The sequence below is a fragment of the Phocoena phocoena genome, chromosome 1 (genome assembly GCF_963924675.1).
Source record: "Phocoena phocoena chromosome 1, mPhoPho1.1, whole genome shotgun sequence".
Classification (NCBI taxonomy): domain Eukaryota; kingdom Metazoa; phylum Chordata; class Mammalia; order Artiodactyla; family Phocoenidae; genus Phocoena; species Phocoena phocoena.
This window is the reverse complement of record NC_089219.1, coordinates 181,779,475-181,805,814: the sequence shown is the minus strand read 5'-3', so window position 1 is coordinate 181,805,814 and position 26,340 is coordinate 181,779,475. Positions and strand designations below refer to the sequence as shown.

Below are 26,340 nucleotides of genomic sequence, written 5' to 3'. Positions count from 1 at the left end.
TTTCTAGACATTTGATAAATGGAATCATGTAGAATATACTCATTTTGTTTTTTATTCAAGTTATTTTGAGACTCATCTATGTTGTTGTCTTTGGCATTAGTTTGTTCCTTCTTATTGTTAAGTAATAGTATTCTATATATTTGTTTTTCCATTCACCTGTTGTTGGACATTTAGGTTGATCCCAATTTTGGGCTATCACAAGTAAAGCTGCTATAAAATTTTGTATATAAGACTGTGTGGTCAATGCTTTGGTTTCTCTTGAATAATGACGGAATGGCTACGGCTTCCCTGGTGGTGCAGTGGTTAAGAATCTGCCTGCCAATGCAGGGGACACGGGTTTGTGCTCTTGTCCGGGAAGATCCCACATGCCACGGAGCAACTAAGCCCGAGCGCCACAGCTACTGAGCCTGCGCTCTAGGGCCCGCGAGCCACAGCTACCGAGCCCACATGCCACAACTACTGAAGCCCACATGCCTAGAGCCCGTGCTCTGCAACAAGCCAATGCAATAAGAAGCACCACGCACCACAACGAAGAGTAGCCCCCGCTCGCCGCAACTAGCGAAAGCCGCGCACAGCAACGAAGACCCAACACAGCCAAAAATAAATAAATTTATTTTTTTTAAAAAATGGAATGGCTAGCTTGTATATGTGTAATTTTCTGAAATTGCTCAACTATTTTCTAAAGTGCTTGTATTCCAATAAGAAGTGAATGATGGACTTCCCTGGTGGCGTGATGGTTAAGAATCCGCCTGCCAATGCAGGGGACACAGTTTCGATCCCTGGTCCAGGAAGATCCCACATGCCACGGAGCAACTAAGCCCGTGCACCACACCTACTGAGCCTGCACTCTAGAGCCTGCGAGCCACAACTACTAAGCCTGCATGCCACAACTCCTGAAGCCCGTGTGCCACAATTACTGGAGGTTGAGCACCTAGAGTCCATGCTCCACAACAAGAGAAGCCACCGCAATGAGAAGCTGGCACACTGCAACGAAGAGTAGCCCCCACTCGCCTCAACTAGAGAAAGCCCGCGTGCAGCAACGAAGACCCAAAGCAGCCAATAATAAATAAATAAATAAAAATTAAAAAAAAAAAGAAGTGAATGAGATTTCCAGTTGATCTGCATCTTTATCAACACTTGACACTGTCAGTCTTTATAAGTTTAGTTATGCTTAGGGATGTATCTCACTGTGGTTTTAATTAGCATCTCCTTTAAGATGCAATTTAAAGATAAGATCTTTCATGTACTTCTTTCATGAAGTGTCTGTTCTAACATTTTGCTCATTTTACATATTGTTTTCCTTCTCATTAGTTGCAAGAGTACGTTTTATTTTGGGGGCATGTTTCTCAAATATCTTCTCCTAATCTTTGGCTTGCCTTTTGATTTTCCTAATTGGTTTTGAAAAACAGAAGTTTTTAATACTGATTAAGTCCAATACATTGATGTCTTTAAATCTACAGATCAATTTGAGGACAACTGACATCTTTACAATATTGATTCTTCCAATCTATGAATATGACATATTTCTTCAATGTCTTCTTTAATTTCTCTGAGTTGGGTTTTAGGGGGAGTTCTCAGAAAACAATGGCCCACAGGCCAAAATCAGCTCATGGCTTGTTTTTTGTATGGTCCATGAGATAAGAAAAATTTTTACATTTTAAAGGGTTGTCATAAAAATGAAGAATAAAATGGAAAAGATACTACCCGTAGCTCACAAACCTAAAATATTTCATATCTGGTCCTTTACAGAAAAGTTTGTCAGCCCTGTTGTAGAGAATTGTGTGTAGAGGTCTTGAACATAACTCATTAGATTCATTCCCAGGTATTTTATACCTCTGATGCCATCAAGTAACATCTTTTATGACTAAGTTTATTTAAAATGTTACATGCCTGGTACAGAGTGGTTGTTTAATGGATATTCAACAAATAAATGAAGAAAAACATTTTCATTTTCAGAAATAAATTTGTGAAACAGCCTGCTAAAGGATGCTGAATTAAGACCATGACAGATCAGCAAAAGGAAGACACAGGAAAGAGATTCTGAAGAGTGTAGATTTCCTTTCTGTCTTGGATTTCTGCCCCTGCGCTTTCCTTTTTGGCCCCCCCCACCCCACTGCTACTTACTCTGACAAAGACTTCTGACACCTTAGGGACATGGATGTTGGTGCTATACGATCGAGGAAAACATAAAGGCATTATTTTTTCAATTTTATTTTCTTCCTGTTCATTGCTGGTGTATTAGCGAGGGTTCCCCAGAGAAACAGAACCAACATTTGTTTGGTTCTATCTATCTGGAAAGATAGATAGAGGATAGACAGATATTCTAAGGAACTGGCTTGCATGATTGATTCCGAGGGCTTATAAGTCTAAAATCCATAGGGCAGGCCTGCAGGCTGGAAACTCGGGTAAGAATTGCTGTTCCAGCCTTGAGTCCAAATACTTCAGGGAATCAGGCTGTTTCTATGCTCTCGAGGCGAATAGCTCCCTCGGTAAAGCTTAGCCTTTGCTCTAAGACGTTCAACTGATTGGATTAGGTCTAACAAAGATTCTCTCCTTCACCAAACTTTAATCAGGTGCCCCTAAACTCCCTTCTCAATTAGGCTCCTCTGACTTTTGAACTTCTGTTATTTGTCTATGCATTCCTCAGTTTTAGCAAGGTTCCTGCTAAGTCAGTTTAGCCAGAATCTCCCACCCTCAATATCTGACATCTGGTTCCTCCTCATCCTCGAGCCCTGTCTGATCATCCCACCTGCCTCCCGCAAGAACGCTTGTCAGGTCAGTTTAGCCAGAATCCGGCCCCCACTCCGCCCCCCTTACCCCTCTTGTTTTCTCTTAGCCGTTTTCCGTTCACGGACATGCCAGCCACGCCCAGCCGGCTCCTGGGCTACAAATTCCCACCTTCCCTTGTCTGGAATTGCGCTCAATCTCTCTGACCTAGTACAAAACCCCACTGTAGTAGACGCCCTGAGTAAAGTTTGCCTTACCGTTAACAAGTGTCTGCGATAACTTTTCTGTAACTCTTCCATCCACAGGGGACTCGGACATGGGTTCACCAACCTGGTCACCCATCCTATTTGGCTTCAGCCTCTGCCTTATTTTCCTCGTGTCTGTAAAGTCACAGGCCTAGGACCTCGCTACTAAACATGTGGTCCTCAGAGCAGCAATACCAGCACCACCTGCGACTGTGTTAGAAACGCACAATCTTGGCTCCAAAAGTTATCCTTGTGGACCTTTTTCTTTTCTTTTTGTTTCGGCTTTCTTTCCTGTCCTGCCAGTTGTATACTTGTATGTACATTTTTCAGTGTTTTCTGTGGACAATAAAAATTTAAAAATGAATTCTAGGTGCAACTGCGTTAGCTGCGTCCGGCTGGGTTCTTCAGACGCAGGGCAGCGTTTGTGGAGACGGCTTCGCCCGCCGCCGAGGGGCTGCCGCAACCGGCCACAAGCAGTGAGGACGCGGTCCGCTCGCAGCGTGCTGCCTCCGCCCACCCCTACGAAACTCCGCCTCATCTTCCCCTCCGCCGGTCCCCGCCTGGCTGCCTGCGAGGCCCCGACTGGCTCAGTCACAGCGGCCACCAGACTGCCACGAAAACCCGGACTAACGGACTCCTGAAGTCGCTGGGGTCGCCGCGAGGGTGGCGGGGGGGCCTCACGGAGCATGCGTAGGGAGGGTGCGCGCACATGCGCATTGCCGGCGCAGGGTCGCGCGCTGGGGTGTCTGGCGGCCGAGAGGTTGCGCGCGCGGTTGACGTGCTCGGTGGCTGCGGCGGCGGCGGCAGGGCGTCAAGAGGGGAAGGGCGGGCGGGGCCGGGGGCTGAACCCGGAAGTGGGTCGGCGCCAGAGCCAGCGCGCCCGGAGTGGAGCTCAGCGGCCGGGAGCCAACGGGTAGCCCTGGGTTCCCGGTAATGGACGCGCGGGGCGTCTGCTCGGGGAGCGGGTTGGCGGGCGGCGGGGGCGCCCTCGGCGGCGCGATCTCCACCCGGCGGGGCCTGAGGAGGCTCTGCTCCGGCGGCCGTCCCCCGGGTGACCCGCTCTCCTCTCCGCGCCTCCCGGGGCCGTCCCGCCGGGCGCCTCCAGCATTTGGACGCTCGCCGGCCCCGAGGAGGTGCGCCTAGCCGCCCCTTGGAAGCGTATTAATGGGGAACGTGGGTTCCGCGGCCGCGACGGCCTGGTTGTCACTGTGCCGGCGCCCCTGCACCGCGAAGGTGGCCGCCTCGACCTGCACCCACGGCGCGCTCCGCGGAGCCTCCCCTTCTGCCCCACTTTCCCCTACCCGGTTCGGGAATCGGGCCTGCAAGGTGTGCTCTGCCTCCTTTAAAATTCTTTTGTTGGCTGTGTTTTCTAACCCGGCCCTCCTTGTTCTCCGCCCTAAAATCTCAGCCACGAATGAGTGGAAGCGGTGACTTTATCATAATTTAGTTTTCGTTTAGGAAGGATTTGTTTACAATGCCGCGAATGATTTAGGATCGCTTGGCCATGCAGTTATTTTTCATGGTTCATAACTCTTTTCGCAGACCATGCAACCCTCGGGCACGCCCCTCCAGAAGCTGTGATCCAAGACAATCTAGTTTTCCTTTATAAAGCCCTCAAGACACTTATGAAGTTTCTTGTTCTGATACCGTTGTACTGCAATGAAGAAAAGGAGAAAGGTTACTTCACATCTTGACGAGAAGATCCATCTAGGCTACCGTAAAGATTCTTCGGAAGGAAATGTTGCAGTGGAGTGTGAGCAAGTAACCTACACTCATTCCACGGAAAGACCAGCTCCCGAAGCTCTTCGCTGTTACCAGGAACTTCCTCCTTCTCCGGATCAGAGAAAACTTCTGAGTTCTTTGCAGTACAATAAGAACTTGCTGAAGTATTTAAATGATGATAGGCAGAAGCAGCCATCTTTCTGTGACTTACTTATCATAGTAGAAGGAAAAGAATTTAGCGCGCACAAAGTCGTCGTTGCTGTTGGCAGTAGTTATTTTCATGCGTGTTTGAGCAAAAATCCAAGCACGGATGTTGTCACCCTGGATCACGTAACTCACTCCGTTTTTCAGCATTTGCTTGAATTTCTTTACACATCAGAATTTTTTGTGTACAAATATGAAATCCCACTTGTTTTAGAGGCTGCAAAATTCCTGGATATTATAGATGCAGTTAAGCTGCTAAATAACGAAAATGTTGCCACTTTTCAGTCTGAGCTAACTGAAAAATCGTCACCAGAAGAAACACTAAGTGAGTTAACTGGAAGACTGTCGAGTAATCATCAGTGTAAATTCTGTAGTAGACATTTTTGTTATAAGAAGTCTTTAGAGAATCATTTGGCGAAAACCCATAGATCCCTTTTATTAGGGAAAAAGCATGGGTTAAAAATGCTGGAGAGAAGTTTTTCCACAAGGAGATCAAAACGGAATCGGAAGTGCCCTGTTAAGTTTGATGACACTAGTGATGATGAACAAGAAAGTGGTGATGGATCAGACAATTTGAATCAAGACAGTTTTGATAAGGAAAAGTCAGATAGAAATGATTCTGAGGATCCCGGCAGTGAATGTAATGCTGAAGAGGATGAGCTAGAGGAGGAAATGTCAGATGAATACTCTGACATTGAAGAGCACAGTGAAAAGGATCCCAATGATGCAGAAGAGGAGGCTGAGGCTGGTGATTCTGTCGGAAGCATTCATGAGGGATTAACCCCTGTAGTCATTCAGAACACTAACAAAAAAATATTGCAGTGTCCCAAATGCGATAAGACATTTGACCGCATAGGTAAGAAAAGAAAGCTTGTTTCCTGTCTCTCATAACTTAATTTTCATGGGTATTTTAAAGGTGATAGTTGGAAACTAAACTTTGAAAGTAACTTTTAAAAAGAAAACTTAAGTAGAGAGGATATTTGATTTTTAATACATATTTTATCCTGTTATTATGGGTTTGTTGTGATTCAGGAATTAAGTATTTATATTACCCTTTATTTTCTCTTCCTCATGTCGTGGCAGTAGGTGACAGATCATTAGTTCCTGTATTTAGTGTGAAAAATTCCAGAGTATCAATAATTATGAATGTAGAGCTTTGATTTATATGCTAATTTAATTTCATAGGTAACTGATATTTTTGAATCATTATAGAAAATTGAATTAGGTTATGTTAGATGTAATTTAATAATTTGTATACTATTTCCCCTTGAGCATGGTAATAATGTGAGTCATAAATACAGTCAATTTTCCAGTATCCAGTACTGTTTAGAATTGGGATGTTTCAGATTATTCTAATACATAGTTAGGAATAAAACTGTGCTAAATGTAATTTCATTCTGTAGACAGAGACTTAAGGAAGTATCCTAATAGTATTCTTGGGTTATTATAATAATGAATATATCAACTTTTTCTTTATTAAAAAAGCCTATATAGGAAATGTCTCTAACCTTAAGTTAAAATTTTATCAGTGAATATTTACTTTCAAGAGATCTAATATTTGCTAGTAAAATAATTTTTGGAGATGTCTTATATGGACTTTCTAATGTGAAATTTTAAATTGCAGCAGTTCAGCGATTTACATATAAATCAAAGTTATGAAATTGGGAAATATATTCGACTGCATAGAGTGATAAAAAGAAGAGATAAGTGTAATTTGACCTTGTAAAATTACTTATACAGTTTAATATATCCCAATGTGTCTTGGAGTGTTGAGTTACTTGTTATTGGCATAGGTGGAAATTGGTTACATTTGCATTTACATAGGCATTGGTAATTATTTGCTCTCAAAATATTCGATAGTATAAACTATGGCATAGCAGTGGTAACCTCTTTTTGCTTTTTCTTATGCCTTTGAATATTTTTTTCTAAATCAGAATGCTTTTGACAATCCAATTTAATAATTATTTATTGTTATTTTTACTGTGTTTAAGTTTCTATACAAATGAATAAAACAACTTTTTTTGAGTAGGTCAGTTGGAAAAGTGTGCGGATACAAGTAGCGTGTTAAACTCAGGTTCGTAAATGCTCTTGAAGAGCTGTGAACAGATGCTGTGAGGGGTATAGAGACGAGAACAACATTTTTGGATTGAGATACCTGACAACATTTCATCTTTCCAGTTGAGTCTCTTTTTTAGACTTTGTATTCTTAGCACATGCTTCCTGTATTACACCTTAATTTGACCTAATTTGACTTGAGGTGTGTGGGCAGGGGTCAGTTTGCAAATGGCATTGTAGGCCTCAAACTGTCCTATCGAACACTAACTAGGCCCGTGAGATATGTTATGAGCAAGGGGTTCTGTGTTCAGGTAAGACGGGGATAACTATACTCATCTATCTGTATTAATGCTCTCAAATTCTTTAGTAAAGAAACCCGTTCATTTTACTTAACCTGGCATTTCCTCAAATAATTTTACCACTAGACACTTTTGGGGTTTTCCTTGGCAACTCCCACGAAAGTAGAGTTCTGTGCACACTATTTGGGGAAAGAGTGCTCAAGGTCAAGGTCCTAATGTACTAAGAGGAAGGCGTTTTGCAGCTTTTTTAACCAAATTCAGTTCAGATAATTGTGGGAATCAGTAAGGCACGTTGTCAGCTTATTTCCAGCCTCCTTCCTGGATGTATTTTACATTATACCCCTCTTATTGAGCCCCTCTCTTGCTTAGCTTCGTTGGGGCTTGCTGGCTTTTCCCCAGTACAGAGAAAGAGAGCAAGCAAGAGATTGAGATTGTGATTTTATCATGTTGGTTACAAAGTATGAGCTGTGGTGATGTCAGACTGCCTGCATTTTTGAATCCAGGTCTTATGTGAGTTGCTTAACCTGTGTGTATACTTTTGTTTCCTCACAGATAGAGTGGGATGATGCTAATGGTACCTTCTCATGGGGGTTACTATGAGGATTAAATGGGATAGTCCTTGTGAATCACTTAAAATATCGTGTGAAATTTAGGTGTGTAGGGAATGCTAGCTTCTCTTATTGATCATTAATGCAGTTTTTGAGTGTCTCTACTATGCCAAATAAATATGAAATGATATATTCTCTGTCCTCAAGAATCTTAGAGGTTAATGAGTACATGCACAAATACAATTATATTACAATAAGATCATCTTATCAGGACAAATACAGAGGCTTATAAGAATTAGGAAAGATTTCACGGAGCAGGTAGCATTTGAGCTCAGACCTAAAGAATAGGGAGGAACTTACAAGGCAGAAGGACCACAGCTGCAAAGACATGGAGGTAGCTGTTTCTGGAAATTGCTAAGGGCAGGGTGATTTCGGGGTGGGCAAGGAGGCATAATGAAAATGACAAGAGGTGAGGATTGGCAAGTAAGCAGAGGTCAAGTTTTGAATGGTTTGTATGCAGTACAGAGGAGTTTTAATCCAATAAGTGATAGAAAGTTGAGAAAACTTTGACAAAGGAAATGACGGCCATAAGAGTTTTAGAAAGATACTCTGGCTTCAGTGATGAGAAGGAAGTTGGAGGTGTTGCAGGCTTGGACCAGGCAGATGAGCAGCATTGGGAACGGGATGTGGGACAGGAGTAGATCAGAGGTGCCCTGAATATAGGCTTCAGTGGACTGGTGATGGATAGAGTGAAAAGAATATGCAGATGGAGAAGACCTGTGTTTCTTAAATGTCCTCCTTTATCATCCCTATCAGAAGTCCTCTTTATTCTTAAAATAAAACAGTTCAAGGGCTACTTTCCAGTAATCCTCATATCACCCACATTTCTTTCATAGGATTTTAATCCTTTCATAGGATTCCACCTAGAATTTTGATTGTTATTTCCCTATATCATTAGATTGTGAGCGTGAAGGTTTTGTATGTTACTTTTGGTTAGTATCCTTCATGATACCCCAGGTTATTTCAGATAATACGTTTCCAGTAAGCTCTTGTTTAATTGAACTAAGGTGAAAGGTTGACTCTGACTTTGGACTTGTAAGAAGTCTTTAACTTGCTGTCTCAGAGTGGGTTTAGGAGAGAGAATTAATAAGCTCTGAGACCTTCTGCTGGAACCATTAGCTCCACAGTATGTAGTTTAGTAATTTGATTCCAGCACTTTGGATCTTTTATCTTTTTTGACGTGCTTAATAGTTGCTCAGACTGATCCAGTTGTATTTTTTCCTTAGGCTCCCAGCTGTCCTCCTCTCAGCCTATTCTCATGCAAAATAAGAGTCCTTTGACCTTTCCCCCTTGTACCGAAAACCTAGCTGGTGAAAAGGCAAAAATGGTGAGAAGATGACAGATGGGGGTGAGAGAAAATATTTGGATAATTTATCTTTTTTATCATTCCTACTGGGAACTAAAATCTTTCCTTAGATTAAATTTAATCTTTTCTAGAGGTAGAAAATGTTTAAAAACTTAAAAAAAAAAAATGTGACTGTGTAGACCATCCTGACAGATTCTGCTTGGTTCTGAATAGGAAAGAGTAATGACAGTAGCATAATTCTCTACTTTAATGTTAAATATTTTAGCTAAATATTCTTTAGGGTGTGCCAAATGAATAAATTCAAGGTTAATTTAAGATTTGGCATATGAGATATAATGAGCTAATTTGGTGATGTTTCTCTTTGTAAAACCTCCATACGAAATCTGATAATAATTTTGCATGACCCATATGGAGTGAAGCACAGGGTCAGGTTTTGTTATGTGAAAATACCTTTATTTTGTGTGTCCTGATTTGGGACACAGTTCATACTGGGATTCAGTCAGAAAAATGCTGTGGATGAAATTTCTTAATATTATTTGTTTTCTGTTGGTGATTAAGAATGGTGGGGCATAGTTTAGTGTTCTGTGAAAGAATACTGAGGGTTTTTTTTTTACTTGATAACTTTGAAGTGAACATTTGATTTATACATTATTATTGAATTCCCCCCACCCCATAAGAAAAGAAACAGATATATGTGTAGATTGCGTTTATGCTGAGGAGAACCCCCACACATCCCTACCAATTGCTTTAAGCATGGGATTTCTTTGGACATTTATCTGACTTTGGAGTTCAGCGTTCCCTCAGAAGTTGTGTCTCTTCTGTCGGTCAGAAATTCAAATCCATGCAGATAAAAGGTCCTGCAATGCCTCTGTGCATTAAATTTGAATTAATAACATAACAAAAATGTGTTTTTACTTTAGAGGTTCTAAATGTTATAATGAATTATTCAAATTTATGTATTTTCATTGGTCTCTTTGGACTTTGCTGAATTTATTTTTAAATGATTTTATTTGTTTCTTTTTGTGTTTTGGTTAAATCCTGTTAAGTCTACTGGTCTGTAGGCAAATGGAAGTTTAACAATCAAAAGTGGTTTTGATTTTTAATTTAACTGCCACTTGATGGCTTTAATATTCAACTACATATAACTTAATTTTTATTTGCAAGCAAGAATTTCTTGACTACAAATAAACGGAAAATTCTACTAATTGATCTTTCCAGCAAAGGCATTTTCATAGAAAATAAAAGTTTTGGTTAAGACTTTTCTTATAATTTAAGATTTTTACTAAGTTGCTCTTCCTGTTCACTTGGGTGTAAAAAATCAGGAGACTTGAGTGGTATGGGGTTGATAAGTTAGCCTTCAGTCCTGAGAGTCTGTACTAAGCAGGCACAGTCAATCCCCAGGTAAGAATGGTCCTGTTCCAAAAATCACGTGTAACTTAGTCACTTAAACTCATACTGTGTACTCTTGATTCATTTCCATAATTTAAAAAGCAAGTTTATGAAAAATGTGAACACTTTCACAATCAAGGAAAACTTTTTTTTTAATTCCATAAAATGACCCCTACCTTTGCCAAATTAGAATTGTGGGTTATTAGTACATACTGATGTTTGGATTCTGTACCTTTTCTCATATCCAGTAGATGTGTAACAAATATTAAGGAATCCAATACAAGCATGCCATATTATAATAGAGAAAGATTAAAATCAACTCAGAAAACATTTCCCCAAAGAAATTATGTTATAGCAGTATTGGTCTGGTTATACCCTGCAAAAAGTAATAAAAATCAGTGCTTTTCCAACTTTTTTGGGGGGGATGGTTCAAGATCAGAAATACATATATTATTATGCTGTATACATATATATGTATATATATATGTGCTCATACATGCACTGAAGCAAAATAATTGCTTGAATCTAGAGTGAATGCACTCTGATATTTTCTGCTTTGTTCTGTTCCTTCTTTCCCCCAGTGCTAATCATCATAACCCACAGAATTGATTTTATTGACACTAATGATTTTTAGTTTGTGAAACACTGATCTAAGCCATAATGTAGCTCAACTCTTGTTTTTGAGAACCTACCTGTTATTTGTGATGTCTGTGGAAAGATTTCGCCTTGGGACATACAAGCACGCCTCTCCCCCAGGCAAGCCCCATATTAGCTCTGATCCCTTGACCACAGCAGGGGAACCGGTGGTGCTCCGGTGTATATACATGTATCAATGCGGTCATGCCCCGGCAGTGGCAGAGGGAGAACTGAGAAGATACTAGGCGTTTTTAGCAATGGCCAGGGGACAAAGTCAAGTTCTTACAGTATTTTCAGAGAGCTGAAACTCCAGTTTGATCTGTTATAACATATTCATAAACCAGGTGTATGCATATTTATACTGGAGATATATCTATGTGCCCGTCCTGTGGCCAGTAATCCTAATAATAATAATGATGATGATGATGATGATGACTAATAGTTACTAATGCTTACTATGTACTAGGATGTTTTAAGTGTCGCGTATATATTAATTTGTTTACTTCTCACAGCCCCATGAAGTGTTAATAACGCAGGTAGACAGAGGTTAAATTACTGGCTTGATTAAGATCACACAGCTAATTTAGTAGGTGCCCAAACATTGGCTGAGTTTCCTGACTATATGCATGTAAAAGATGCATAGATCATCATCGTATGGTCAGTACCTAAATACCTACTGGATTTTTATCATACTTTTGTTTTACTTTGCTTATGATTGTCATCCTTCCCCCCACCTTAAAGAAAATACCTTGGTTCCCTTTGCTCAATATTCTTATGTAAGTGCAGTGCAGTTAACTTTTAGATAATATACTGTGTTTATTAAATATAATCATATTTAGATACATGTAATAAATTGATGAATGTATTTACTAAGTAGATGAATAATTATGATTATCTTTTGTCCTTAGTGGCCTTTGAATATTTTGGGTTTTATCTAATTCCATGATATATTTATGATTTATATATTTTTTAAAAGTATATGGATGAAATGCTGTACTTTCACATTAGCTTTAGCCTGAAGAAAAATTTATACTTTTTTTTTTTTCAGGACAAAGCAAAGCTAAGCTTTTCATTGAAAATTACTCTTCATATTGATAGTATTTTTTCTTATTTTTGTTGCCTTCCACTCAGAGGTATCCTTAATTGAGATTTCTATTTTAAGCTAGTAGATATGCACATTCACAACTTGATTACAGGTTAATAATAATGGCCAACATTAATTGATAGCTTATAATGGGTTGACACAGTTATAAGTGTTTTATGTGTATTTATGTATTATTACAACAGTCCTCTGAGGTAAATCTATTATTCCATTATTATTTTTTCAGATGAGAAAGATTTGAGGCTTGGAAAGGTTACTTGTCCAAGGTCACATAGCCTGCAATTTAAAGAATTGGGATTCATATCCAGGTGGCTGGATCCAGGGTCTGTGCCCCTACCTATGATGCTGTTCTGCCTCTGTAATGTGGAAATTTATATTCTAAATAATGATGTAAAAGAATTTTCGTATAAGTAGGAATATAAGTAAGATTTAAGCCAAAATGTATCCTTGTATTTCATTTTTTATTGTCACTTTTCTCTTTGGACAGGTTGTGTTAAAATTTCTTTTTTTTTTTATTTTATATTTTTTTATTGAACTATAGTTGATATATAATATTGCATTAGTTTCAAGTGTACAGCAAAGTTATTCAGTTATATATATATATATATATTTTTTTTTTTTTTTTTTTAGATTCTTTTCCATGATAGATTTGTTATGTCTGTGAGTCTTTCTGTTTGTAAATAAGTTCATTTGTATTTTTTTAGATTCCACATATAAATGAGAATAATATTAGTCTTTGGCTTACTTCACTTGTTATGATAATCTCTAGGTCCATCCATGTTGCTGCAAATGTCAATATTTCATTATTTTTATGAGTGGGTAATATTTCATTGTGTGTATATATATATATATATATATATATATATATATACACCACATCTTCTTTATCCATTCATCTGTCAGTGGACATTTAGGTTGCTTCCAGGTCTTGGCTATTGTAAATAGTGCTGCTGTGAACATTGGTGTGCATGAAACTTTTTGAATTAGTTTTTGTCTTTTCTGGATATATGCCCAGGAGTGAGATTGCTGGATCATATGGTAACTCTATTTTTACTTTTTTTAAGGAACCTCCATACTGTTTTCCATAGTGGCTGCACCAATTTACATTCCCAACAGTGTAGGAGGGTTAAAATTTTTTGATTCTTTCTATTGCAAATACCTGTAACATTTGTTTGGAACTCAGATATGCATTCAGAATATAATACAAATCTCACATTAACATGTCTGTACATCATACCTGTTCATTTTTTCCTTTTCTTACTTCCCTTGATACTGCCCATATATATTGGCCTTAGTAGCTTAGTGTTAAGCATGCAGTCAAGTACAGGTGATTTACTTGTGTCTTAATGTCTTATAAGTTGGAGAGGTCTTATAGGAATGGACTGTAGTGAAGTATAAATTTTTCTGAGTATACTAGATTTGTAGTGCCCTTTCCAGATTACCTTCTTTGTGAAGAGAGATGAAAATATATAAGATACAAAAAAAAAAAAGAAAATATATAAGATACATATTATATTGCCTTTTACAATATTTTTAAAAGGTCTGCCAAATCTGAAAATTCCTTTCAATTCATGTCTTCTAAATAAACTGTTAATCAGGAGATTTTATTCCACTGTCAAATTTCAGTCACTATGTAGTAAATGTACTGAATTTAATTTCTGTCTTTTTATAGGAAAATATGAGAGCCACACACGTGTTCACACAGGTGAGAAGCCCTTTGAGTGTGATATTTGTCACCAGCGCTATTCGACAAAGTCTAACCTAACTGTTCACAGAAAGAAGCACAGTAATGAAACAGAATTTCATAAGAAGGAGCACAAGTGCCCTTATTGTAATAAACTTCATGCAAGCAAGAAGACTTTAGCCAAGCATGTTAAGAGGCAAGTATTATCTTGCTTCCGTAATATACTTTAGTGTGCCTTCTAATTTAAATGTGTAGTGAGCTAAAAACATCTATGGGGTGCTTGTCTCCAATTTTTTCATCGCTTAACATTTTCTAGACTACAAATTTATTAAGAAAAGAACAGCAAATGTTAGTTCATATTTTTTACTATTGCTATTGAGATGAAGTTTTTTGATACTGAAACAAAAACTATAGTCTATGTTATAGAAGTTTAAGATACAGAATTTTTGTTATCCTGGGTTTTCTGTCTTGGGTTTTGGCAAGTATGTTTTCAACCTATATGGTTTTAGAACTGTAGGAAACTTATTCTGCATGCTCAACTTTGTCTTTAGTGTATGCAAATTTGTGGGAGAAAGAATATTTAGTATAGTATTGCATATTTAACTTTGAGAAATTAAATTTACTGAAATATGGACTAAAACAAGTCAAGTGAATGGCATTGAAGATTATCCGTGAATAGATAGGTTCCTGAATATATGTAAAGTATGATTATGCTTTACTTTGACTATTTCTGCATAACTTTAAGCACACATGTTCATATATTAAAATAATAGCGATACCTGTATTCTTGAAGTACTCAAATGTGCCTGTCTCTTTAAGAAAGGAATCAGTGCCTGATTCTTGTAATCACTGTCAACATATTAGATAGAATATTGACTTAACTAATTTAATCTTTTCCTGACAGCCTTTTAATTTTTTTCTTATAGATTTCATCCTGAAAATGCACAAGAATTTACTTCCATTAAGAAGACTAAGAGTGAAAGTTGGAAATGTGATGTAAGAGATTTTAATTTGTTGTAGAAAACCAAATTAAATGTATTGTGACCTTTTGGGAAAGTAATTAAATTTTAAAGTAATATAAACTTAGCTTATATCACTTTTAGAATCTCTCTTTTATACAGTGTTATCCTAATATTTTTGTAAATTAAGCCTGGTATGAGTTAGTTTTTGAATGATGGACCTGAAAAATAGAAATCCTAGTTTTTATTTTTATTGTAATCACTATACCATGTTTTTATAGTTGTCTGAAACTGTGATGTTACTGTTGCACAGAATATAAAATGTTAGAATTTTCCTTCCATTTCTGGCTGTCTGTTGCTATATATCAAACCACCTCAAAACTTAGTGGCCTTGAATTACCATTTCTTTGTATCTCATCATTTTGGGGGTCAGTAATGTAAATGGGGGCAGGATTTTGCTAGGCAATTCTTCTGTTCTACATGGTGTCAGCTGAAGTCACTCAGTTGTTTTCAGCTGATGGATGGTCTGTATGATCTGGTCTGGTTTGGGGCTGCTTCCAAAGTGCCTCACTCACATGGCTGGAAACCTGGTGTTGGTCAACAGCTAGAAGCTCAGCAAGGACAGCTGGCTTTTCCTGGGGCTACTTGAACTGCCTTCTGGCATGGCAGCTGGGCTCCAGGAGTGAGTGTGTGTTTGTTCCAGGAAGCCGAGGTAAACGCTCTCAGGCTTCTTATGGCCTCACCTTGGAAGTCTCAGAGCACCACTTCTAACATGTTCTGTTGGTCACACAAGGCACTACAGCCAGGGAAGATTTAAGGGGAGTGGAATTAATCTCCATTTTACAATGATAGGAGTAGCAAAGAATTTGTACGTATTTTTATTCTACCGCAACTCCTAAAGTACTTTTTCATTATTTAGGTAAATATTGTTTAAAGGAGTAATCAGATATCATTTTGTTTACTCCTAGGCTTCAACTTATATATTGGGTTGGCCAAAAAGTTCCTTCAGTTTTTAAATAAAAATAAAAGACGCATTTTTCATTTTCACCAAGAACTTTATTGAACAATGTATCCACTGTTATGTTCCACTACCTTCTGCCATTTTTCAGGCAACTTCGTAATTCCATCTTCCCAAAACGTTTTATCTTTTTAAGCAAAGAACTGTACCAGGTGCCTTTTACAGTCTTCCAGGGAATTGAAATTTTTTCAATTAGAAGAGTTTTGTAAAGACCAAAATAAATGGAAATCCGAAGGTGCAATGTCTGGTGAATACGGCAGATGAATAAGAACTTCGCAGCCAAGCTCTAACAGTTTTTTGCCTGGTCACCAAAGAAACATGCGGTCTTGTGGTATCCTGATGGAAGATTATGTGTTTTCTGTTGACTAATTCTGGACACTTTTCATCAGTGCTGCTTTTAGTTGGTCTAATTGGGAGCACTACTTGGAATTGTTTGGTTTTCCAGAAGGAGCTCATAATAGAGGACTCCCTTCTAAACCCACCATATACACAACATCACCTTCTTTGTATGAAGACTGGCCTTTGGTGTGGTTGGTGGTGGTTCATTTCACTTGCCCCATGATCTCTTCTGTTCCGCATTATTGTACAGTATCCACTTTTCATCACCCACCACAATTTGTTTTAAAAACGGAACGTTTTCGTTATGTTTAAGTAGAGAATCGCATGCGGAAATAGGGTCGAAGGTTTTTTTTGCTTAACTTATGTGGAACCCAAACATCAAAGCAATTAGCGTAACCAAGCTGGTGCAAATGATTTTCAGCCTTTGATTTGGATATTTTGAGTATGTCGGCTATCTCCCACGTGGTATAACATTGATTGTTCTAGTGAATGGCTCGATTTGATCGCTATCAACTTCAACTGGTCTACCCCAACGTGGAGCATCGTCCAGCGAGAAATCTCCAGCACGAAACTTCACAAACTACTTTTGACACGTTTGATCAGTCACAACACCTTCTCCATACACTGCACATATCTTTGCGTTTCCGCTGTGTTTTTACCTTTCTTGAAATAATAAAGCGTAATATGCCGAAAATGTTGCTTTCTTTCTTCCATCTTCAATATTAAAATGGCCACACAAAAATTCACCAATTTTGATACTTTTTTTAAAAAATGCACACTGATATGACAGCTGTCACAATACAATCTAACAAAATTTTTTGTTTTGTTTTGTTTTTTGCGGTTAACAAAATTATTTTGAATGAAGTTAAAGACAACTAAGTGCTACTAGAGCCATCTTACGCAAAAAACCAAACGAACCTTTTGGCCAACCCAATACATGACAAGATTCTCACCATTTCTCTGATTTCAGCTTCTAGGAATTGAAGTTAATTATTAATTATTTGGATCTTTATAAGATGGTTTCTTCTCCTTACTAAGTTTCATCATCCTCAGCTGCAAAATGATAACAATTATATCTACCTCTTAGGTTTATTGTGAGAATTAAGTAAAATAATCCATGAATTACTTAGCATTGTGCCTGGTATATAGTACATGCTGTGCTGTTGTTGTACCTGGAGTATAATACATGCTATGTTGTTATACCTGGTGTATAGTACACGCTGTGTTATACCTGGTGTATAGTACACGCTGTGTTATACATGGTGTATAGTACACGCTGTGTTGTTATACCTGGTTTATCATACATGCTATGTTATACCTGGTGTATAGTACACGCTGTGTTATACATGGTGTATAGTACATGCTGTGTTGTTATACCTGGTGTATAATACATGCTATGTTGTTACATACCTGGCGTACAGTAGATGCTGTGTTGTTATACCTGGTGTATAGTACATGCTGTATTGTGGTGGTTGTTATGCTTGGTGTTTAGGACATGCTATATTGGTACAGCAGTTCCTCTTCCCCTTTTCTAAATCTGATGTCTGCCAAATTTATTTAAAATGTTGTGTCTATTCTTTCTGACCACCTCAAGAGATAAACTTTTTAAAGTAATTTTTCGAAGTTTCTTACTCCTATTCCTAATCAAATATATGGCAAGCATGATAAAACCTTTATTCATATCATTGATTTAAAATATAAAATTTTTTAACATCTTTATTGGAGTATAATTGCTTTACAATGGTGTGTTAGTTTCTGCTTTATAACAAAGTGAATCAGTTATACATATACATATGTTCCCATATCTCTTCCCTCTTGCGTCTCCCTCCCTCCCACCCTCCCTATCCCACCCCTCCAGGCGGTCACAAAGCACCGAGCTGATCTCCCTGTGCTATGCGGCTGCTTCCCACTAGCTATCTACCTTACGTTTGGTAGTGTATATATGTCCATGCCTCTCTCTCACTTTGTCACACCTTACCCTTCCCCCTGCCCATATCCTGAAGTCCATTCTCTAGTAGGTATAGTAGGACACAGTCTTTATTCCTGTCTTACCCCTAGGTTCTTCATGACAATTTTTTTTTCTTAAATTCCATATATATGTGTTAGCATACAGTATTTGTCTCTCTCCTTCTGACTTACTTCACTCTGTATGACAGACTCTAGGTCTATCCACCTCATTACAAATAGCTCAATTTCGTTTCTTTTTATGGCTGAGTAGTATTCCATTGTATATATGTGCCACATCTTCTTTATCCATTCATCCGATGATGGACACTTAGGTTGTTTCCATCTCTGGGCTGTTGTAAATAGAGCTACAATGAACATTTTGGTACATGACACTTTTTGAATTATGTTTTTCTCAGTGTATATGCCCAGTAGTGGCATTGCTGGGTCATATGGTAGTTCTATTTGTAGTTTTTTAAGGAACCTCCATACTGTTCTCCACAGTGGCTGTATCAGTTTACATTCCCACCAACAGTGCAAGAGGGTTCCCTTTTTTTTTTTTTTTTTTTTTTTGCGGTACGCGGGCCTCTCACCGCTGTGGCCTCTCCCGCTGCGGAGCAACAGGCTCCAGACGCGCCGGCTCAGCGGCCATGGCTCACGGGCCCAGCCACTCCGCGGCATGCGGGATCCTCCCACACTGGGGCACGAACCCGTGTCCCCTGCATCGGCAGGCGGACTCTCAATCACTGTGCCACCAGGGAAGCCCAAGAGGGTTCCCTTTTATCCACACCCTCTCCAGCATTTATTGTTTCTAGATTTTTTGTTGATGGCCATTCTGACTGGTGTGAGATGATATCTCATTGTAGTTTTGATTTGCATTTCTCTAATGCTTAGTGATGTTGAGCATTCTTTCATGTGTTTGTTGGCAGTCTGTAGATCTTCTTTGGAGAAATGTCTATTTACCTCTTCTGCCCATTTTTGATTGGGTTGTTTGTTTTTTTGTTATTAAGCTGCATGAGCTGCTTGTAAATTTTGGAGATTAATCCTTTGTCAGTTGCTTCATTTGCAAATATTTTCTCCCATTCTGAGGGTTGTCTTTTTGTCTTGTTTATGGTCTCCTTTGCTGTGCAAAAGCTTTTAAGTTTCATTAGCTCCCATTTGTTTATTTTTGTTTTTATTTCCATTTCTCTAGGAGGTGGGTCAAAAAGGATCTTGCTGTGATTTATGTCATAGAGTGTCCTGCCTATGTTTTCCTCTAAGAGTTTGATAGTTTCTGGCCTTACATTTAGGTCTTTAATCCATTTTGAGTTTATTTTTGTGTATGGTGTTAGGGAGTGATCTAATCTCATACTTTTACATGTACCTGCCCAGTTTTCCCAGCACCACTTATTGAAGAGGCTGTCCTTTCTCCACTGTACATTCCTGTCTCCTTTATCAAAGATAAGGTGACCATATGTGCATGGGTTTATCTCTGGGCTTCTATCCTGTTGCATTGATCTATCTTTCTGTTTTTGTGCCAGTACCATACTGTCTTGATTACTGTAGCTTTGTAGTATAGTCTGAAGTCAGGGAGCCTGATTCCTCCAGCTCCTTTTTTCGTTCTCAAGATTGCTTTGGCTATTCAGGGTCTTTTGTGTTTCCATACAAATTGGGAAATTTTTTGTTCTAATTTTGTGAAAAATGCCAGTGGTAGTTTGAGAGGGATTGCATTGAATCTGTAGATTGCTTTGGGTAGTATAGTCATTTTGACAATGTTGATTCTTCCAATCCAAGAACATGGTATGTCTCTCCCATCTATTTGTATCATCTTTAATTTCTTTCATCAGTGTCTTATAATTTTCTGCATACAGGTCTTTTGTCTCCTTAGGTAGGTTTATTCCTAGCTATTTTATTCTTTTTGTTGCAGTGGTAAACGGGAGTGTTTTCTTGATTTCACTTTCAGATTTTTTCATCATTAGTGTATAGGAATGCCAGAGATTTCTGTGCATTAATTTTGTATCCTGCTACTTTACCAAATTCATTGATTAGCTCTAGTAGTTTTCTGGTAGCATCTTTAGGATTCTCTATGTATAGTATCATGTCATCTGCAAACAGTGACAGCTTTACTTCTTCTTTTCTGATTTGGATTCCTTTTATTTCCTTTTCTTCTCTGATTGCTGTGGCTAAAATTTCCAAAACTATGTTGAATAAGAGTGGTGAGAGTGGGCAACCTTGTTTTGTTCCTGATCTTAGTGGAAATGCTTTCAGTTTTTCACCATTGAGGACAATGTTGGTTGTGAGTTTGTCATATATGGCCTTTATTATGTTGAGGAAAGTTCCCTCTATGCCTACTTTCTGCAGGGTTTTTATCATAAATCGGTGTTGAATTTTGTCGAATGCTTTCTCTGCATCTGTTGAGATGATCATATGGTTTTTCTCCTTCAATTTGTTAATATGGTGTATCACGTTGACTGATTTGCATATATTGAAGGATCCTTGCATTCCTGGAATAAACCCCACTTGATCATGGTGTATGATCCATTTAATGTGCTGTTGGATTCTGTTTGCTAGTATTTTGTTGAGGAGTTTTGCATCTATGTTCATCAGTGTTATTGGCCTGTAGTTTTCTTTCTTTGTGACATCCTTGTCTGGTTTTGGTATCAGGGTGATGGTGGCCTCGTAGAATGAGTTTGGGAGTGTTCCTCCCTCTGCTATATTTTGGAAGAGTTTGAGAAGGATAGGTGTTAGCTCTTCTCTAAATGTTTGATAGAATTCGCCTGTGAAGCCATCTGGTCCTGGGCTTTTGTTTGTTGGAAGATTTTTAATCACAGTTTCAATTTCAGTGCTTGTGATTGATCTGTTCATATTTTCTATTTCTTCCTGATTCAGTCTTGGCAGGTTGTGCATTTCCAAGAATTTGTCCATTTCTTCCAGGTTGTCCATTTTATTGGCATAGAGTTGCTTGTAGTAATCTCTCATGATCTTTTGTATTTCTGCAGTATCAGTTGTTACTTCTCCTTTTTCATTTCTAATTCTATTGATTTGACTCTTCTCCCTTTTTTTCTTGATGAGTCTGGCTAATGGTTTATCAATTTTATTTATCTTCTCAAAGAACCATCTTTTAGTTTTATTGATCTTTGCTATTGTTTCCTTCATTTCTTTTTCATTTATTTCTGATCTGATCTTTATGATTTCTTTCCATCTGCTAACTTTGGGGTTTTTTTGTTCTTCTTTCTCTAATTGCTTTAGGTGCAAGGTTAGGTTGTTTATTCGAGATGTTTCCTGTTTCTTAAGGTAGGATTGTATTGCTATAAACTTCCGTCTTAGAACTGCTTTTGCTGCATCCCATAGATTTTGGGTCATCGTGTCTCCATTGTCGTCTGTTTCTAGGTATTTTTTTATTTCCTCTTTGATTTCTTCAGTGATCACTTCGTTATTAAGTAGTGTATTGTTTAGCCTCCGTGTGTTTGTATTTTTTACAGATCTTTTCCTGTAATTGATATCTAGTCCCATAGCGTTGTGGTCAGAAAAGATACTTGGTACAATTTCAGTATTCTTAAATTTACCAAGGCTTGATTTGTGACCCAGGATGTGATCTATCCTGGAGAATGTTCCATGAGCACTTGAGAAAAATGTGTATTCTGTTGTTTTTGGATGGAATGTCCTATAAATATCAATTAAGTCCACCTTGTTTAATGTGTCATTTAAAGCTTGTATTTCCTTATTTATTTTCATTTTGGATGATCTGTCCATTGGTTAAAGTGGGGTGTTAAAGTCCCCTACTATGAATGTGTTACTGTCAATTTCCCCTTTTATGGCTGTTAGTATTTGCCTTATATATTGAGGTGCTTCTATGTTGGGTGCATAAATATTTAGAATTGTTATATCTTCTTGGATCAATCCCTTGATCATTATGTAGTGTCCTTCTTTGTCTCTTGTAATAGTCTTTATTTTAAAGTCTATTTTGTCTGATATGAGAATTGCTACTCCAGCTTTCTTTTGGTTTCCATTTGTATGGAATATCTTTTTCCATCCCCTTCTTTCAGTCTGTATGTGTCTATAGGTCTGAAGTGGGTCTCTTGTAGACGGCAAATACATGGGTCTTGTTTTTGTATCCATTCAGCCAATCTGTGTCTTTTGGTGGGAGCATTTAGTCCATTTACATTTAAGGTAATTATTGATATGTATGTTCCTATTCCCATTTTCTTAATTGTTTTGGGTTCGTTATTGTAGGTCTTTTCCTTCTCTTGTGTTTCTTGCCTAGAGAAGTTCCTTTAGCAGTTGTTTTAGAGCTGGTTTGGTGGTGCTGAACTCTCTCAGCTTTTGCGTGTCTGTGAAGGTTTTAATTTCTCTGTGAAGTCTGAATGAGATCCTTGCTGGGTAGAGTAATCTTGGTTGCAGGTTTTTCTCATTCATCACTTTAAATATGTCCTGCCAGTCCCTTCTGGCTTGCAGAGTTTCTGCTGAAAGATCAGCTGTTAACCTTATGGGGATTCCCTTGTGTGTTATTTGTTGTTTTTCCCTTGCTGCTTTTAATATGTTTTCTTGTATTTAATTTTTGACAGTTTGACTAATATGTGTCTTGGCGTATTCCTCCTTGGATTTATCCTGTATGGAACTCTCTGTGCTTCCTGGACTTGATTAACTATTTCCTTTCTCATATTAGGGAAGTTTTCAACTATAATCTCTTCAAATATTTCCTCAGTCCCTTTCTTTTTCTCTTCTTTTTCTGGAACCCCTATAATTCGAATGTTGGTGTGTTTAATGTTGTCCCAGAGGTCTCTGAGACTGTCCTCAGTTCTTTTGATTCTTTTTTCTTTATTCTACTCTGCAGTAGTTATTTCCACTATTTTATCTTCCAGGTCACTTATCCGTTCCTCTGCCTCAGTTATTCTGCTATTGATCCCATCTAGAGTATTTTTCATTTTATTTATTATGTTGATAATCATTGTTTCTTTTATCTTTAGTTCTTCTAGGTCCTTGTTAAATGTTTCTTGCATTTTGTCTATTCTATTTCCAAGATTTTGGATCATCTTTACTATCATTATTCTGGATTCTTTTTCAGGTAGACTGCCTATTTCCTCTTCATTCATTAGGTCTGGTGGGTTTTTATCTTGCTCCTTCATCTGCTGTGTGTTTTTCTGTCTTCTCATTTTGCTTATCTTACTGTGTTTGGGGTCTTCTTTTTGCAGGCTGCAGGTTCGTAGTTCCCGTTGTTTTTGGTGTCTGTCCCCAGTGGCTAAGATTGGTTCAGTGGGTTCTGTAGGCTTCCTGGTGCAGGAGACTAGTGCCTGTGTTCAGGTGGATGAGGCTGGATCTTGTCTTTCTGGTGGGCAGGTCCACATATGGTGGTGTGTTTTGGGGTGTCTGTGGATTTATTATAATTTTAGGCAGCCTGTCTGCTAATGGGTGGGGTTGTGTTCCTGTCTTGCTAGTTGTTTGGCACAGGATGTCCAGCACTGTAGCTTTCTGGTCGTTGAGTGAAGCTGGGTACTGGTGTTGAGATGGAGATCTCTGGGAGATTTTCGCCATCTGGTATCATGTGGAGCTGGGAGGTCTCTTGTGGACCAGTGTCCTGAAGTTGGCTCTCCCACCTCAGAGGCACAGCACTGACTCCTGGCTGCAGCACCAAGAGCCTTTCATCCACACGGCTCAGAATAAAAGGGAGAAAAAGTAGAAAGAAAGAAGTAGTAGAAGTAGAAAGAAAGAAAGAAAGAAAGAAAGAAAGGACAGAGGGAGGGAGGGAGAGAGGAAGGAAAAAAAGAAAGAAGGTAAAATAAAATAAGATAAAATATAATAAAGTTATTAAAATAAAAAAATAATTATTAAGAGAAACAAAAAACAGACGGATAGACCCCTCAGACAAATGGTGGAAGCAAAGCTATACAGACAAAATCTCACACAGAAGCATACACACTCACAAAAAGAGGAAAAGGGGAAAAAAATCATAAATCTTGTTCTCAAAGTCCACCTCCTCTATTTGGGATGATTTGTTGTCTAAAGGAGGGAAGGAAGGAAAGAAAGAATGAAGATAAAGTAAAATAAAATAAAGTTATTAAAACGAAAAGTAATTATTAAGGAAAAAAGAAAAAAAACACGGATGCATAGAACCCTCGGACAAATGGTGGAAGCAAAGCTATACAGACAAAATCGCACACAGAAGCATATACATACACACAAAAAGAGGAAGAGGAGAAAAAACCATAAATCTTGCTCTCAAAGTCCACCTCCTCAATTTGGGATGATTCGCTGTCTATTCATGTATTCCACACATGCAGGGTACATCAAGTTGATTGTGGAGCTTTAATCCGCTGCTTCTGAGGCTGCTGGGAGAGATTTCTCTTTCTCTTCTTTGTTCGCACGGCTCCCGGGGCTCAGCTTTGGATTTGGCCCCGCCTCTGCCTGTAGGTCGCCTGAGGGCGTCTGTTTTTCCGCTCAGACAGGACGGGCTTAAAGGAGCCGCTGATTTGGGGGCTTTGGCTCACTCAGGCCGGGGGGAGGGAGGGGTACGGAGTGCGGGGCGGGCCTGCGGCGGCAGAGGCCGGCATGATGATGCCACACCCTGAGGCGTGCCGTGTGTTCTCCCAGGGAAGTTGTCCCTGGATCCCGGGACCCTGGCAGTGGCGGGCTGCACAGGCTCCCCGAAAGGGGGGTGTGGACAGTGACCTGTGCTCGCACACAGGCTTCTTGGTGGCGGCAGCAGCAGCCTTAGCGTCTCATGCCCGTCTCTGGGGTCCACACTGTCAGCCACGGCTCGCGCCCGTCTCTGGAGCTTATTTAAGCAGCGTTCTTAATCCCCTCTCCTCGCGCACCAGGAAACAAAGGGGCAAGAAAAAGTCTCTTGCCTCTTCGGCAGGTCCAGACTCTTCCCCGGACTCCCTCCCGGCCAGCCATGGCGCACCAACACCCTGCAGGCTGTGCTCACACCGCCAACCCCAGTACTCTCCCGGCGCTCCAACCAAAGCCCGAGCCTCAGCTCGCAGCCCCACCCCCCCCAGCGGGCGAGCAGACAAGCCTCTAGGGCTGGTGAGTGCCGGTCGGCCCTGATCCTCTGTGCGGGAATCTCCCCGCTTTGCCCCCAGCACCCCTGTTGCTGTGCTCTCCTCCGCGGCCTCGAAGCTGCCCCCTCCGCCACCTACATTCTCCGCCCGCGATGGGGCTTCTAGTGTGTGGAAACCTTTCCTCCTTCACAGCTCCCTTCCACTGGTGCAGGTCCTGTCTCTATCCTTTTGTCTCTGTTTATTCTTTTTTCTTTTGCCCTACCCAGGTACGTGAGGGGTTTCTTGCCTTTAGGGAGGTCTGAGGTGTTCTGCCAGCGTTCAGTAGGTGCTCTGCCGGAGTTGCTCCACGTGTAGATGTATTTCTGGTGTATCTATGGGGAGGAAGGCGATCTCCATGTCATACTCCTCTGCCATCTTCCCGGAAGCCCTCGATTTAAAATATAAATTTAATGGATTTAGAAATGTTGACCAGGATTAAGATAGTATGATTACTGTATGATCTTAGGAATTAGCCTATTAGAAATGTATGGTGTTGAAATTTAGCTAACTTTAGTACTAATTTAAAGTAAATTCTTACTGTAATTCCTCCAAGGTATTTTTTCTGCACAATAGTTGATTATACTTCTGGTAAGTTTTTTCTTTTAGGAGAAATTTCTCTTTAGCTACTTGAATATATGTGTTAATTTCTCATCATCAGCTTTGTATTTTTATTTTAAATTCAGGTTCCCTTACATTTTATGTGCATTTTCTTTTAGATTTGTAAGAAATCTTTTACTCGAAGACCACACTTGGAGGAACATATGATTCTCCATTCTCAAGATAAACCTTTTAAGTGTACCTATTGTGAAGAACATTTTAAATCACGATTTGCACGGTTAAAGCATCAAGAGAAGTTCCATCTGGGTAAGTAGATTAGTTTTCCTAGGAGCAGCATAGCAACTGTTGGTGGTCACGTCATGCTGGAGGAGGCTGTTGAATCACTAGGAGAAGGAGGTCATGTATGTGGGGAGGGGTACTGGATTTGCTGCTGTTCTTGGAGATGAGTAAATATGGGGTTTGTTTTGTTTTGTTTTCTGGTGGCAGATGTGTTCATGGTCATAACTGCATTTATTTATAGTTGATT

The 26,340-nt window shown here is 39.2% G+C and overlaps 1 protein-coding gene across 1 annotated transcript in view; it reads left to right on the top strand.

The window, feature by feature from the left end:
- The first annotated feature begins 4,631 nt into the window (after positions 1–4,631).
- The window catches only part of ZBTB41 (zinc finger and BTB domain containing 41), a 45,070-nt gene continuing 23,361 nt past the window's right edge, over positions 4,632–26,340 (top strand). Inside the window, exons 1-4 of the mRNA XM_065889488.1 lie at positions 4,632–5,754; positions 13,966–14,173; positions 14,904–14,973; positions 25,973–26,120. Of these exons, the coding sequence (XP_065745560.1) occupies positions 4,632–5,754; positions 13,966–14,173; positions 14,904–14,973; positions 25,973–26,120 (1,549 nt within the window). The remainder of the gene's footprint in view (positions 5,755–13,965; positions 14,174–14,903; positions 14,974–25,972; positions 26,121–26,340) is intronic.